A 16,987-nucleotide genomic window follows, 5' to 3' on the forward strand; every position below is an offset into this window, starting at 1 on the left:
AAGAGTGGAAACTTCTAACAATGTATAAATAATCCCAATTAGACTTGATAATCGAATCAGCGGGTTGATCCATGACCCAACCCAACCCAATTCAGTTTTTTCGGATTGGGTCATTTTTACATTGGAGTAGCTAAATATGAGACCCTAACCCTCTTTTTTCGGGTTGGGTTGGGTAAACTTTTTGTCAGGTCTAATGAATACCCTATATTTTTTGACTTTTTTGATATTTGTTCGTTTCTATTTCTACATTTTGTTTCCATTTCCACAATTCGGGTTTGGTTCGATCTGGCCATCTCAACTCAAACCGATCTGAAAATATTTAACGTAATTCGATCTGGTTGCAGCATGATGCCGGGAAAAATTATAACCAATCAACCGGTATCAATTATAGGTGGCAACTGGCAACCGATCAGGTGGAGGTGGTATTCATGAAACTTTACCCATCTTTAAAGATTATAAAATGCCCAAACCAACCAAGCTCAGAATCTGGTTGGGTCGGTCAATTCCGCTTGACTCGCGCCGAGTCTAATGCGATAAGTCGGTTAGTAAAATTCGGGTACGCCAGGATCAATCCCAATCCCCATCAAATTTTCAAAATTTTCCACTAATAACGCACCAGCGGCCCACTTACGGCCCCCTATCGTCGGAATTTTGGAAACGACAAAACACCGTAAAGTCTAAATTGACTAAAGTGCCCCTGAGATGTTGTCATCCTCCTTATTTAACATCACTTTCCTCTCTCACACTCCCTCTACACTTTTTCCCTTCCCCTGCCTTTCACCCTCCACAAAGTTATGGATTCTCTCGCAGCCCTCTTTTGTACGGCTGTCGTCGTCGCCGGCGGCCTTTACTGGTTCGTCTGCATTCTCGGCTCGGCCGAGCAGAAGGGTAAGCGAGCCGTCGATCTCTCCGGTGGCTCCATCTCTCGCGAGAAAGTCGAAGACAAGTACAAGCAGTACTGGTCTTTCTTTCGTCGCCCGAAAGAAATCGAGACCGCCGAGAAGGTACCCGTCTTCGTCGACACCTTTTACAACCTAGTCACCGACATCTATGAGTGGGGTTGGGGCCAGTCGTTCCACTTTTCTCCTTCCATCCCCGGCAAATCCCATAAGGATGCTACCCGTCTCCACGAAGAGATGGCCGTCGATCTACTGCAAGTCAACCCAGGGGATCGAATCCTGGACGTCGGATGCGGTGTCGGTGGACCCATGCGTGCCATTGCCGCTCACTCGCGCGCTAAGGTCGTCGGCATCACCATCAACGAGTACCAAGTGAAGCGCGCGAGGATGCACAACAAGAAGGCCGGTCTGGACTCTCTGTGCGAGGTCATGTGCGGGAATTTCCTCCAGATGCCGTTCCCGGAAAACAGCTTCGACGGCGCTTACTCGATCGAGGCCACTTGCCACGCTCCGAAGCTGGAGGAAGTGTATTCGGAGATCTACAGGGTGCTGAAGCCGGGGGCATTGTACGTGTCATACGAGTGGGTAACGACGGATCTGTACAAGGGGGAGGACCCGGAGCATGTGGAGATAATACAGGGAATTGAGAGAGGAGATGCGTTGCCAGGGTTGAGGAGTTACGATCAGATAGCGGAGATAGCGAAGAAAGTGGGGTTCGAGGTGTTGAAGGAGAAGGATCTGGCGAAACCGCCGGCAAAACCGTGGTGGCAGAGGTTGAAGATGGGGAGAATCGCTTACTGGAGGAATCACATATTGGTGACGATACTGACGTGGTTGGGAATCGCTCCAAAGGGTGTCGTTGACGTTCACGAGATGCTCTTCAAGACTGCAGACTACCTGACTAGGGGCGGTGAGACAGGAATTTTTACTCCCATGCACATGATCCTCTGCAGAAAGCCCGAATCTTCGTCATCGTCTTAGGACCAAATATTAAACGGGGAGGAGGTATTACTTCTACATCTACTAGTCTTTTGTTTCTCTCTCTGTTTCTGTTTTTTGTTCGCTTTATTTTTAAATTTTCATGGTTGTTTTTTTTTTCTCTCTTTTTAAATTTCTACTCGTTGATGTGGTGGTATGGTGGTAATGAAGAGAGGTGAAGATTCAATTGAAGAAAGGGTGGCATTAGTTTTTCTCTTTGTTTTTTGTTTTTGTTTTTATTTTTATTAATTTTGGTCCCATGTATTAGAGAGAAAGAAGAGAGGACTTTTGGACTTTGGAGTAGTAGAAGTGACAGACAGACCGGCTATAGAACACTGAAGAAGAAGAAAATATAATCAAGGAAAACTGCTCTAAATTTCCATGTTTGCTTAAATTTAAGTTTAGGGTTTTTGGCCTGATAAGATGTTTTTGAATTTTAAACTTAAATGGATGCCAACACTAAGCCAGAGCCCAGAGGAGAGGGGAGAGCGAAATTTCTTTTGTTAAAGATATGCAACGCATCGCTGCATCAGGGTGCTTGGTAATTATATCAAGTAATAAGTAGCTGCACCCATTTCGTTCAATCTTCCCGAATGCTCCATGAATAGATTACAATTTACAAATGCTTTTCATTTATTTATTTATGTTTTGTAAGGCTTAGATTTTTAGCAGGCTCCCCGCTCCCCCATGATTTATGTCTTATGAGAGATTATGACGGTCTGAAATCTGAATTCAGCTATCAAAGAAAGAAAGAAGAAAAAAAAAAATCTGAAATTGGGTCAGTCCAAATCCAACAACTGGTTCTTGCTGTCTTTGGCATCCCACATGGAGCCATGCTATGGTATAAGCCTATAAGGATATGAAAATTTGTGGTGGATAGATTTTTTGCGTGTCGTTCACGTGCCTTTCTAAAGTTTAAATGTTGGGGGTTTAGAAAATTAGAATTCAACGTGGGGGGTTAATTTGATAAAAATCTCTGGATGTCACGAAAAGGCAGAGGAGTAGAGGGAGGATGAGGAGGAGCATCTTTTCTTTGGTCGGCCATTGTCTTTTAATAATTGTCTTGATGATTCCTATTTCATTCTAGTATCTAATACAAATTTGAGACCTGACGCTCATCACTTGCATCCTTTTTTTCTTCCATATTCTTTACTTTTTTCAAAGGACAGATCTTGGTGGAATAAAATTGAAAACAAATCTCCTTTTTGAGTTGTGAGTTGTTGACAATCAAAACCACTTTTTCTTAGAAAAAATAATGGTAGTTATATTCCAATCAATACCTCATTCCTTAGTCATGACACGTGGCAAGTTCGTGCATTATTGCTGGATCCAGATCAGTGGTCTGTCGAGTGGTACGTGTTGTTGTTGGTCTGTGCATACTGCATACGCTTTCCATGTACAGATATACCATGGGACTTTTTCTGCCTGTTTGAGGGAGGGAAATACTCTAATACATGGATCATGGATGGGGGACCTGGAGAGAGAAGGGGGACAGATGCCTCGTGAGACCCAGATGATCTGTCAATGCTGGTTTGGCTTTAGCGAGGAGATTATGCTATCTCATACGGTCATACTGTTGTGTTTGTCTACAACTCCCAATATGTTTATAAGATCTCTGGTGGAGTGTGGACACATACATTTGCCGATATAAAATATAGATATATGGGAAGTGGGATTGGCAATAGTGGCAGCAGACACGTTGCCAGCTACTTGGGGGGACCTTTTGCCATGTGCTTCTTGTCCTCTCTCTCTCCCCTTTTTATTATTTTACCTTCTTTGTTTATTCTCTCTCTCTTTTGTTTTTTACATAAATATAAATATATAATTTCAAACACCAACGTGCTTTTGGGTCCAGAAGGGATCCAGTCCCTTTTACAGATGACCTCTGCCTGATATATTATCTGCTTCTGGGTCTGGCTTTGCCTTATTTTTTTCCTTCAAGAAAAAAAAAAAGAATTACACATATAATACAAGATTCAGTCTCTCAGATAATAATATTTAATTTGATAATTTGCTGTTCCTTTCTACTTTAATTTTTGTCACTTGTTGCTTTGCTATCTTATGTCTCCCTCGAAGGGTATGATAAGCGAGTGAGTCCTTCCCTGATGTATATTTTTGAATCATGTGCTGCACCTTGTCTTTTCATTTCCCCTCTTTTTAACTTTGTTTAGACTAGTCGGCCTAGTCCCTATTCTGGAATCTGGGCGAGACCCTTCATTTCAATTTTCAGCATACTGAATCGGGTGACTAATGACTAGTGATGTTGCTTCTTCAATCTTCATGCCATCTATAGCTGATGGAAGACAAATGCTTTACGTGGAGACCCTCGCCCTTCAACTCCGAAAGTCCCAAGGCAATGATTTTCTTGGACCCCCACTATGTCTGTAGTCTGTAGTGCTGTATTGCATATTTGTATTTGCATCTGTACACTCTGTAGGCCGTGGCCGCGCCGCACCGCACCGCCCCTGGCCCTAGGCTTTCTTATTTGAACAACTCAACATGTTTGTAACGCTACTTGACAAATGGCAATTGCAACTTGGTCCGAGCTGACACATGTCCAACCTGGCGCAGCCAACACTTGGGCGTTCCCGTTCCAAGGTTTTGTCAGACCGACCTAACCTACAGATGTATTACTTTTAGGCTTCCTTATCGGGAGACAAGTCGGGCCGGGCTGGCTCAACCTTGCTCAGCTACGAAGTAGGGCCTGACTGTGCCTGGCCCAAGGCTTTGTCAGGCCTTATGGTTGGGTACGATGGGATGTTTGATCTCTCTATATGTACACAAAACTTATACATTTGGAAAAGAAGAAAATAAAATAGTTGATACTTGATAGGTTAAGGGATCTGAAAGACCCAAGAGTCTTTCCCATCATGGCAGGACCCACGCGTCATCCAGCTTGGAAGGACTACAAGTGTTTTCAACTATTGATCCCTATGCCCTATTTCTTGTTTATGCCTTTGTGTGGTTTAGGTTCAACTTTCAATTGAATGGTTCCTTACCTACTATTCAATTCAGTGTTTCTTTTTTCTTCCGACCTTTTCAAATTTTGTAATGTAATTCGTATGGTATCTGTAATTTGGGTGGGGATATGAGCCGGTTGCAATAGTATCATTCGGATTTGGTATGGGTTTTTATTGATACCAGAACCCGACTTGAACCATCTGGGAAGTGGTTCCTCTAAACTTCTAGGCTGTGGTTCGTTTGAAGGAAAATGCAGGGAAACGTAGGGAAACCTTTAGGTTTGAAGGAAAATGCAGTGTAAAAATTTACACTTCTATTATTTGGTTTTATATATGGGAAAATAATGGAAAAACACTGTTCATCATCTCCTACCTTCGGATAGTGTCGTTGGAGACAGTAGTTCGTTAGTCCAAAGCCGTTGGTGAAACAATGAGAGAGGCTTGAACTAGCTACAACAGTTCGTTAGTCCTCTGTTGAACGTCTTTGCCGCTACAACTAGCTGCAGTAGTGAGAGAGAGGCTTCAGTGCGGTCTGGGAAATCCAAGTTCACCACCCTCCATCGGACTTTGTGTTTGCTGCCAGGTTGAAGACAATGAAAACATCCCTTTAGCACAATCCCTTTTCTCTCTCTAATCATCTCTTCTCTCGCCTGAACTGAGAGACCCTAGCCTTTACCTGAGAGTCTCTCTGTGCTCCCAGCACAACCTTTCAAAGGGAAACCACTGGAGCCCTCCCCCTCTTATGCTCTCTCTCTGGACTTTCTCCCTTTCTATCTCAATCTCTCGATATGCTCTCTCTCTCTCTCTCTGACTTTCTCCCTCTCTTTCTCAGTTCTCTCTCCTTAGTTCGATGGCAACAATGCTTTCTCAACTTTTTCCACCAAGAAAGGTTCAAAGTATTGTTACGTATCAGCCCGTATCGGTCGATACGTATCGTTCTGGGACCCTTCCGATACGCCCCTACAGTGGGTGTATCGAGGATCTGACCTGTTCAGGGGATGGAGGGGTCCTAGACTGGCTCCCTTGAACCAGTTTTGAAAAAAATTAAAAAGAAAAAAGTAAAAAAAAACAAGTATCAAAATGCTTGATATGCCCCCACCAGCGTATCGGGTGTATTGATATTTTGCTCCTTGCCACTAGGGTTACATGGTTTTGGTGCGACCCCAAATTCACAATTTTGGGAATTGACATCCCACATTTTCTCATCCCAACCTCTATTTCCCTCAAAACAAATGAGAGAAAAAGAAATATTTTTGTAATATTCCCTTTTTTCTCAGCACCATACCACAAGCCATATGGAGCCTTACAAACCTTGTATATCTTTCTTTGCTTTTTCCTTCAAACCAAACATAGCCTTAAGAAATCTTACAGGTATTTTTTCAATCTAAACAAGTAACAACAGCCCACTCAGAAACTATATACACAACGATATAGTAAAGAAGAGGATATTTAGATTGGTCCCATCTAATTTTCTTCAGAGGTTTAAATTTTGCAACAATGCAACTGCCACATCAGAAAAATTACATATTGCACCCTTTAGTTGCCCTAAAAGCTTGTTTACCTTCCATTAAATATCTATTTACTCTTCTACTTTCCGTTCCTTTTTTTTCCTAGAACTTTTACCTACCATTCAAGCATCTAATCCATATTGTCTTCTTGTAATCTTAAATCTTGACTTTAGCCAGGAATGGATAATGCTCTGTTTGTTTATAATATAAATCTGAACCATTGATTTTCATCATTTCTTGATAGAAATTTGTACTTTGTCTTATTTGCACTCACTGACAATGCAGTTTTTGCATTCCAAAAAATTGATACAAAGTTGTACCACTTTCCTCCTTCCTCAATTCTCTCCCATTTAAAGTGATGGCCACATCCTGAAACAGATAACGCAAGGTCGGATCAAAAACAAAATTAAACTTACAGCAGAATTTAATGTCAGCCCATTTGCCTTTCCAAGCATTTACACCAGTGCAAACGAAATACGCTCTGTGAACAAACTGAGCCATGGGCTCAATTTATTGTTATTTGTTAGTAATTGATTTGGAAAAGCAAATCTTGACTATTACTATGATTGCCATGCCGCCAATGAAACGAAATCCTTTCGTCCTTTTATTTTAAAAATTAAAACTAAAACAACTATCTTGGTGGAGTGTGGAGATGGTAATCATCCATCGACCGGCTCATGGAAAATACGACCTTGTAACCTATGTAATCATATCAGATTTAATATTCAGCAGCCAGCATCGTTATTCCTTCCATAGAACAAATTTTTTGTGGGAGTAGAATAAACCATTTGGAATGCAATGCAAGATATGGCTAGCTAATATGAATTTCATTACGGATTGAAGAAAGATGGCTTTCAAGGATTTAACCTGCGCCATCACCTTTGACCTTTCAAGTTTCAACAACACCACTCAAACTCAATATGGATAAACATAGAGATGGTAATTCTGAGTCAGTTATGGGCTAGAATATATTGGGCTCAGCCAAATGGTCCAGTCCAATCAGAGCCCAATAACAACCCAAAGTTAAGTACCCAATCCTGATGTGACATCGGTCCCATTTCACTACTCGCCACACCGACCCTCTCCTGATATTTTCTCATACAGACGAGTAGACGACAGACGGCAGAACCAGAAAAAGGGATAACTGAATAAACCATAAACAGACAACAAAGAAAAATATCTAGAAAGAATACCACATATGTGGATGATATGAACCACAAATCAATGAGTGGATATGGTCTTTTGGTACTACGGGCGATCTCCATAAGGACCATAATAATCTCACTCCCTCCATGCGACAACTTGTGATCCTTGGATAGCCTGATCTCCAAAACCCGAACTCCAAAGACACACTTCTGAGTTTCATCAACAACTTCGTACTCAATTCTTATCTTTCTATCTCTCTTCATTTACTGAATTTTCCAAAGCCAAGTCAGAAACTCACAATTTTATGGCTACAATCACAAACTTTCTCTCTAGATCACCTTCATCCCTTTCTACCTTTCCTAAAATCGACCCAGCATGTTTCCAGCCAGCCTCCTTTATTGTGTCTTCCTTCACCAAGCGCAGACCACCACCAACAAGACTAGGAATTAGTCGCACCAAATTTGTCACAGAGGCCACCGCCGTCCCCACTACCCGGAAAGTAGAGAGCGATGAAAGAGTTCAGCAGGTCCACAGTATAAAAGAATTCGACGAAGCCCTTCGTGCCGCTAAGAACAGGCTTGTAGTGGTGGAGTACGCGGCCAGTCATAGCTACCAAAGCAGTAGGATTTACCCGTTCATGGTCGATCTGAGCCGAACGTGCAGTGATGTTGTTTTCCTTCTCGTCATGGGTGACGAATCGGAAGAGACGAAGGAGCTTTGCAAGAGAGAGAAGATCGATAAGGTCCCACACTTCAGCTTCTACAAGAGCATGGAGAAGATCCATGAAGAGGAAGGGATCGGGCCGGACCAGCTAATGGGGGATGTGCTCTACTATGGTGATAACCACTCTGCTGTGGTGCAATTGCATTCCAGGGACGACGTAGAGAAGTTGATCGGAGAACACAAGGCCGATCATAAGCTGATTGTGCTCGATGTCGGGTTGAAGCATTGTGGGCCCTGTGTCAAGGTCTATCCGACGGTGCTTAAGCTATCCAGGCAGATGGCTGACACGGTTGTCTTCGCTAGGATGAACGGCGATGAGAATGATAGCTGCATGCAATTCTTGAAGGACATGGATGTGATTGAGGTGCCTACTTTTTTGTTCATCAGAGATGGTGACATCTGTGGAAGGTACGTGGGTTCGGGTAAAGGGGAGCTTATTGGAGAGATTCTTAGATACCAAGGAGTTCGGGTTACATAAAGTTGTCTTACAAAAATTACAATCAGGTGCATGATAACTGTTGAGATGCAACGATATCATTAATTTATTATAGAAAGCAATTAAGGGCCCATTTTGTAATTACTCTTAATTGTATGGTTTATTGTGGAATGGAATGCGTGAGGTGAGGAATTAATGGGTTAAAAAAAAAAAAAAAACTTGAATGAATTGCTTTAAGTTGAGTTGCTTGAGTCTGTTCAAGTTATGCCTCTCCCTCGCTAATTTTTTAATCACTTATTTAAGTTTTAACCTAAACCGAAAGGTTGTTTAAAACGGTATTGACGGGTCAACAACCGGTTCTGAATCAGGAGTACTGCATCATTTGTAAATCCTCTCACTTGGTTGTGCTTACTGCTTAGCTCTAAACTTTAGTTTTGGGTAGTTAATGTTGCTTTTGTTTAATTATCAAAGAAGAAGAAGAACCAAAAAGGAGCCCTCAACGGTCCCAACCTCATTGGGTCGATTTAGGGGTCACAACCTAATTGTATTGGATTGTCTCCTCTGGGTTTCTATGGGAAGCATGGTAATCTCTAATCGGAACTTTTCTAGCCCGATTGGTAAGGTGTAAGGTAGTTTGTTAGAAACCCTTTGGCATCAAATCCAATTACAGAGCAGAGACAATAAGAGAGAAAGAAATGGTTGGGCCGGAGAAAGTTCTTAATGAATTTAACCAAACATAGTTGAGACATTGTCAATAAAACCCTTGCTTGGTGTTTAAGAATCTTCATCCAAGAATGTTCCGAGTACATTAATTATTAATCAAACCAAAATCATTGTTTATGGACATTTGGAATTAGTGCGGATTATTAATATAAGCAATAGATGGATATTTTGGATTTGGAATGTGGTAGCAGATTCCTTGTTCATAGACATGATAACAGATTTATAGTCATATCATATTATCCATGACCATGACTACCAGTAGCAGCGACCCCATAACAACTTATTCATGACTACCAGCTTTATAGCAGAACAAAAGGATAAGGAATATATGATGCTCCACAACCACATCTATATGAGTCATGACTACCACTCCAAAAGTAGCAACCGGTCTGTGCATGTAAGGACTCGGTGAAGGGGCCATTCCTTGCACCCGAAAGCCTGAAACAATGAAAAAGAACCACAACCTCCCTGTCCCTGAATTCACATCTCCTTGGTTACTTTAAGTAATTAATCTCGAAAGCTTTAAATCGCAAGAAGCGAACCCTTTTCACCTTTTGCTTGGAAAATGAATCACAATCAACTTGTATATAACAAGTCAGAGTAGGGTAGCACAGGGGCAGAGAAGCGGAGATGGAGTCGAAATTTACAGAAGAGAAGGAATCATTCGTTAAGAGGTGATGGTGCGCAATCCGGCTGAGTCCTACCTGTCAACGACCTTGCCTCTGACCGGAGCTACAGGGAGCCTGAAACAGAGAAGATGAGGAAGCTCCGGGGGGAACCCGGTATGAATGCTCTGAAGCTCAAGTTATAATTCTTAGGCAAGATAAAACCAGATGACGCAAAGTTCACGTCCCTTGTTCTTGGGGGTAGGGAGCCTTTTATAGCCACCTCGTGCACTCACTCCTAAGCTTCTGTCAGGTCGGGTACGATTACCTCTGGTCTCCTGCCAGTTCGGGTGTCATCCCCTTTGCTGGACAGAACCGCCACTACTCCCTTTTGTCGGAGCCGTCTCTGCGACTGGCGATGACGGTGGCAGGTGGCGGTGGTAGGTGACCGTTGAAGTGCGGCTGTCAAGCATCAGATCCCAAGTCAGTCAGGTGTGCCGCCCTTGGATACGGACCTCCTCGGTGTCAGGTATGGTACGTTTGTTCAGTTCGGCATCTCGGAGGCGAAGTGCTGGAGTGGCGAACGAGGTGAAGTCTTGAGTTCGGATAGGGGAGTGTCCCGAACTGCCATGAGGCGTGCCAGTTCGGGTCACTACCTTGTGTGGCTCGGGGCCTAAGGGAGAGTTTGGGCTCCTCGTAGGGAGGTCGGGCTCCTCGTAGGGAGTTCGAGCTCTTAGTAGGGATATCGGGCTCCTCGTACAGAGGTTGGGCTCCTCGTAGGGAGTTCAGGCTCCTAGTAGGGAGTTTGGACTGCTGGTTTCTTCCCTTTGGAGCTTGCGCCCTGGGTGCGTTGTGCTGAGCTGCTTGCCTTTGCCACGTGTTGAGTGATTACGAGGTCAGGCCAAATCTTCCTTCATCAATTGCTCCCCACTCCTCGTGCTAAGGGTCTTGCCTTGGCGCGGGGAGTTTGCAAGGTGGCAGGTGGATTTGTCTCGTATTTTGAAGCGTGAGGTGCGTTGTCAGGGTTAGTTTCTTTGAGCGCCCAGGAGACGGAAGACGCGCCGACCTGCCTATAAATGCTGCCAGACGTGACAGCGTGCGCTTTATTTTAAAGTAAAAAAGGCACGCCGCTGGGAGACGTAACAGCAGGCGTCCTTTCAAATTTTGAAAACGCGTCGCTGCCGCTTTTAATGTGAGGAGATGTGCGCTGTCGTTCTATCAGTTTCAGAAAGACGTGCACCGGCACTCTATCAGTTTCAGAAAGACGTGCGCCGGCACTCTGTTAGTTTCAAAAAGACGTCCGCCAATCACGTCTCGGTCTCAGGGGATGTGCGGTCTGCGCGACTGCGGGCCGTTGGATTGGCTTTGATCTATGCCGTTGTTTCTTCGTCACTGTGGGTATAAATAGTGGGGGACCCCAGTCGCTTTCACTTCTGTGCTGCCTCTTGAGCTCGCGTCCAAGTTTCAGCTCGCGCTCAGGCTTTCAGTTCGCGTTTTCCAAGTTTTCGCTCATTCAAGTTCCCGTAGTCTTGTTGAAGCTTTTTTCCGGGTGAGTACCTCCCTGGAATCCACCTTCTCTCCTCGATGTCTAGCTCGGAATGCTCAGACGGTCCTTCAAGTGGGTAAGATGCAGGTTCTACGAACCGAGTCGCATCCCCTGATAGTCCGAGCGAGCCGGAGGTAGAGCTCGAGGAAGAGTTCGAACTCGTAGGTCGAGTCGCCTCGGGTAGTTTGGCGTCCACCTCTCGTCGGGGTCGGATGTTAGACAAGTTTGGCCCCTCGACCATGACGCCTGAGGGACTCCAATCCCTTATTACCTATTACAATTTGCCTGGGGAGTACGCTTATTTTATACCTTCGGGTAGCTTTCCTTGGGAACACGGTCCTGATGAGATCGTGATATTCCGTGAGCAGCTCGCTGCGGGGCTGCGATTGCCTTTTCATCCCCTATTTGTCGAGGTTTTGAATCACTTCGGCGTTACGGTCGGCCAGCTTCACCCGAACTCCATTCGTAATTTGGTGGGGACAATCTCCCTATTTAGCGAACATGGCTTTCCTTTAGACTTGGAGATCTTCTCTTCCATCTTAATGCTTAAGACGCAAGCGGGTCTCCTCCCCGGGCGTAGGCGGGGGTATTACCTGTCTCCTCGCCCAGGTTTTAAGCTTTTACATGATCTTCCTAACAAGGTCTCGGTGTGGAAGCGGGACTACTTTGGGGTGCGAAGTGTGTTGGGGTGGCCGTTTCAGACCGGATGGGGGGTGGACGCCCCTGACTTTAGTGTTATGCTTGACAAAGAGACGGTGAAGGGCCTCCGGCAATGGGCGCGGCTTGGGATAAAGTGCCAACAGTATCTGACGGAGGCCAAGCTCATTGCGGTCGGCCTGAGTTCGGGTAGGTTCCTTACTTGGAGGTCCTATTTTGCTCTGTCTGGCTTTTTTGTGATGTCGAACTCTTTTTTGCAGGTGTGATGGACTCAGGAGGGACTTGTGGTGGGCGCTTGTTTCAAGGCATGAAGAGGAGGAAGCGAGTTGCCAAGCGAACTCGTGCCGAGCTGCCCCTGGATGCGGAGCCCGAGGTACCGGACTACCCGTCGGGGGATAGGCCCAGGGAGCCCGAGATGGCTCCTCCAATGCAAGAAGCGGCAGGGGGCCCGTATGCTGAGACTACTTACATGGGGGCTCCCACCTACTCTGGTGCTCCTGCTTACTTTGGGTCTGCTCATACGTGAGCTGGGCCCTCGGGCTCGGGGGCCCCAGGGGAATTCAAGAGTGTGCTGTCGCCGACCTATGCTCTTCAGAAGAGTAAGGAGGCCATCTTCCTCGAGGAGGTCGCGGCGTGGACTGATCTCCCTCTGCACCAGGTGGCCTGCCATGCTGTTACTCATGCCATGGTTGTAGGTCAGACTTGTTATCGAGCTCTTTTGCTTTTATCCTTCTTGTCGTGCTGTTACTCACTCGTTCTTTTTGGTAGGTGAACTCTTCTATTCACGCCTTGGCGGCCCAAGTGGAAAGGAGCTCGAGGCAGGCGCGAGCTGCTAAAGAGGCTCTTCGTGCTGTTGAGACGACTTCCCAAGCTGCTGAGGCGGCTTCCCGAGCTACTGAGGCGGCTGTTCGTGCTGCAGAGGCCAGGGAGACGAGGTCTCAGAGAGATGCCGAGGCCATGGGAGTCGTAGTGAAGCACATGGCGGACCTGAGGCGGGATTTGCAGCATCAGGTCGAATACCTTCAGGAGGACATTAGGGAGAAGACGCAGATCTTTTCTCAAGGTATTGAAGATGCCAAGAAAAAGGTCGTCGATGAGTACATCGCCTCGCCGAGCTTTGACGACCTAATGGTGGATTCATAACGAAGGGGTTTCAAGCTAAGCCGGTGGATGATCCGGAATACATACCCCGAGCTCGATATTAGTGCCATATCCACTTCGCGCATAACCCAGGAGATGGCCAATGTTGTTGATGGTGAGCTAGACTCCGAGGGCGAGGCAGGGCCTTCGGGTATCATTGAAGTGCCTTTTGATAATGAAGAAGTAGCTCCAGGCTTGTAATTTTTTTTTTTTTTGAAGTGTACTACCTTACTTTGAAATGGAATGACTTTTCTTTCTCCCGAATTGAACGTATTTGCCGAACTGACCATACGTCCGATCTGTTTCCTGTCCGGGTTACCGCACTCGCGCGGCCTGTTTTGGTGGTGATTTTATCCACTTCACTTGGTGGACTATAGGTAGTATCGCCTTAGGTTGACGATATTCCATGCTCGGGGTACTTGCTTACCCTCTAAGGTTTCGAGCTCGTATGCCCCCCCGAGTGCTTTCTTTACTCTGTTGGGTCCTCCCCAATTTGGTCCGAGTTTGCCCACGCCGGGTTTGGGTACCATGATCTTACGGAGAACAGGTCGCCGATGCGGAAACTTCTCTTCTTTACTCTGGCGTTATAGTACCGAGCTATTTTTTGCTGGTAGGCCACTGTCCGTTTGTCTGGTCGTCATATGCTCCTAGTCGCAGTGTAGGTATTTCGATTTCCGCCGGGATTACCGCTTCAGTGCCGTAGGTGAGGTTAAAGAGGTCTCTCCCGTGGTGGTTTTTTCCGTAGTTCGGTGAGCCCACAGGACACTTGGTAGTTTGTCCGCCCACAACCCTTTAGCTCGGTCTAGTCGTGCTTTCAGTCCGCGGAGGATGGCTCTGTTCATTACTTATGTCTGACCGTTTGCCTGCGGGTGTGCAATCGATGTGAAGTTCTGACGAATTCCCATATTTTGGCTTCATTCTTGGAACTTGATATCCCCGAACTGTTTGCCATTGTCGGAGGTTCAGCTTCTATCCACTTTGTGAAGTAATCTACTACCACCACTAGGAACTTTCTCCCACCTGTTGCTGGCGGGAATGGCCCCAGAAGGTCGATGCCCCATTGTACAAAGGGCCATGGATAGGTGAGGTACTTGAGGTCGGCAGCAGGCTGATGGTGGATATTGGCATGCTTCTGACACTTGTTGCATTTTCTGACGAGCTCGACGGCTTCCGCCTTCATCGTTGGCCAGTAGTATCCTTGTCGAAGTGCCTTTTGGGCGAGGGCTCAGCCCCCTAGGTGTCCGCCGCACAGACCTTCATGAGTGTTGCGGAGTACGAGCTCGGCTTCGGCAGGTCGCAAGCAACGCAAGTAGGGGAGCGTGTAGGATCGTCGGTACAACCGTTCGTCTATTATGACGTATTTGGCTGCCTAGCGCTGCACCCTCTTGGCTGCATTGCGGTCTGCAGGGAGGGTTCCATCTAGCAGGAAGCTCGCAAGTGGGTCGATCCAGCTCGGCTCTGCTTCATGGACGGGAGCGACCTCTTCTGCCCCTCGAGAATGCTGGGCCGAGGTAAGTCCTCTATGTACACGGTTCTCATGGCATTGCGACTCATGCTGGCTAACCGGGACAGGGCGTCGGCCTCAGTGTTCTCTAACCTCGGGATTTGCCTGATGAAGTGTGACTGGAAGTTGAGCAGAGCCTCCTTTACTTTTGCCAAGTATGCAATCATAGTGAGCTTGCGTGCTTCGTACTCGCCTGTAACGTGGTTGACCACAAGCTGGGAATCACTACAGATAACTATGTGCTTTGCTCCGACCTTGCGCGCTAGGTTCAACCCGGCTATCAGTGCCTCGTACTCCGCCTTGTTGTTGGATGCCGCGAACTCAAAGCGTAGTGCGTATTCCAATTTCGTTCTGCTCGAGCCGCGTAGCACTATTCTAGCCTCGCTGCCCTACTGGTTCGAGGAGCCATCTACGTTAAGGATCCAGGGCTCCTCATCCTAGTTCGCGTTTAGCCTAACCAGGAGAGATGCTACACTGGCTACTACTTCACAGGGTTCAGACTCTATTGGCTTGGGAGCTCCGAGCTCGCCCGAACTGGGGATCTCGGGCTCGACCGGCTCAGGGGCTTCGAGGCTAAACGTGCACTCGGCGATAAAATCTGCCAAGGCTTGGGCCTTAATAGCAGTTCTTGGCTTGTACTGGAGGTCATACTCGCTAAGTTCGATGGCCCATTTCGTCAGTCGACCGAAAACCTCGGGCTAGAGTAAAACTTGCCACAGAGGTTTGTTAGTCAAGACGATGACGGTGTGAGCCTGGAGGTACGAGCGGAGTTTCCGAGCTGCTATCACTAGTGCGTATGCTAGCTTTTCTATCTGCGGGTACCTTGTCTCTGCTCCCTGCAAAATTTTACTAACATAATAGATGGGTCGTTGGACCCGGTCTACTTCTTTTATTAGTACTGAACTGACCACCTCGTCGCTTGCCGAGAGGTACAATTCTAAGACCTCGCCCTCCTCGGGTCGGGCTAAGGTTGGCACACTAGCGAGGTAGCTTTTTAGCTCGTCGAACGCGAGCTGGCAGTCTCGAGTCCACTCGAACCCTTTGCCTTTGATTGCTTTGAAGAAGGGCAGGTAGCGGTCTGCCGATTTGGACATGAAGTGGCTTAGAGCGGCTATGTGGCCGTTTAGCCTCTGAACTTCTTTTACTTTTCGGGGTGGTCTCATATCTAGGATGGCCTTTATCTTGTCCGGGTTAGCCTCAATACCGTGCCGGTTGACAATGTACCCTAGGAACTTGCTCGAGGTGACACCGAAGACACATTTGTTAGGGTTCAGTTTCATGCTAAATCGACGTAGGATTTGGAAGACAGAATCTAAGTCTTGTATTAATTCCTGTGAAAACTGCGTCTTGACGGCCATGTCGTCTACATAACATTCTATCTTCGTGCCAATCAAGGGCCGAAACAGCCTATTTACAAGTCTTTGGAAGGTTGCCCCGGCATTTTTTAATCCGAAGGGCATGACCTTGTAGCAGTACAGGCCAAACTCGGTTATGAAGCTGGTTTTTTCCTCATCGGACTGGTCCATCCTGATTTGGTTGTAGCCCGAGTAGCCGTCCAGGAAGCTTAGCAACTCATGTCTTGAGGTCGCGACCACTAGGCGGTCAATTCTGGGGAGGGGGAAGCAATCTTTCGGGCAAGCTCGGTTCAGGTCGATGTAGTCGACGCACATGCGCCACTTGCCGTTTGCTTTTTTCACCAGCACTGGATTGGCTACCCAGCTCGGGTAATGGACTTCCCTTATGAAATCTGCTGCGATGAGCTTTTCGACCTCCTCGTCGACCGCCTTCCAGCGCTCTGGGGCTAAGTTGCGTTTCTTCTGTCTAACGGGTTTGACTATAGGGTCAGTATTAAGTTTGTGAGTTATCAGGCTGGGGTTAATACCGGGCATGTCGGTCACGGACCAGGCAAAAATATCTAAATTTTGAAGTAAAAAACTCACTAGTTTGGTTCGTAGTGGTTCCTCGACAGAAGCACCGATCTGTAGTGTGCGAGCTGGGTCTGTAGCCGAAGTCGAGACTGCGACTGTTTCCTCTATGGGCGAAGCTCGTTCCTCGCCTTGCTCCGTAGGCCGCTCCAGTTCAAGGTCGTCGGCCACCTTGGTTTTTCCTTCAAGGCGATAACATAACACTTGCGGGACTCGAGCTGGTCGCCTCGCGCTACC

The 16,987-nt window shown here is 46.5% G+C and overlaps 2 protein-coding genes across 2 annotated transcripts; both read left to right on the forward strand.

Moving 5' to 3' along the window:
* Positions 1-739: 739 nt before the first annotated feature.
* On the forward strand, positions 740-2,271 carry LOC104603677 (24-methylenesterol C-methyltransferase 2). The gene has a single exon (XM_010267759.3). It carries the CDS (start codon positions 795-797, stop codon positions 1,878-1,880), a length of 1,086 nt encoding a protein of 361 aa, XP_010266061.1. The 5' UTR covers positions 740-794; the 3' UTR covers positions 1,881-2,271.
* Positions 2,272-7,582: 5,311 nt separating this feature from the next.
* CDSP32 (chloroplastic drought-induced stress protein of 32 kD) lies at positions 7,583-8,911 on the forward strand. Its single transcript, XM_010267758.3, has one exon. The coding sequence runs from the start codon at positions 7,796-7,798 to the stop codon at positions 8,690-8,692; it is 897 nt and encodes a 298-aa protein (XP_010266060.1). The 5' UTR covers positions 7,583-7,795; the 3' UTR covers positions 8,693-8,911.
* The last annotated feature ends 8,076 nt before the right edge of the window (positions 8,912-16,987 follow it).

This window comes from Nelumbo nucifera, chromosome 5 (assembly GCF_055504915.1).
Source record: "Nelumbo nucifera cultivar China Antique chromosome 5, China Antique-T2T, whole genome shotgun sequence".
NCBI lineage: Eukaryota > Viridiplantae > Streptophyta > Magnoliopsida > Proteales > Nelumbonaceae > Nelumbo > Nelumbo nucifera.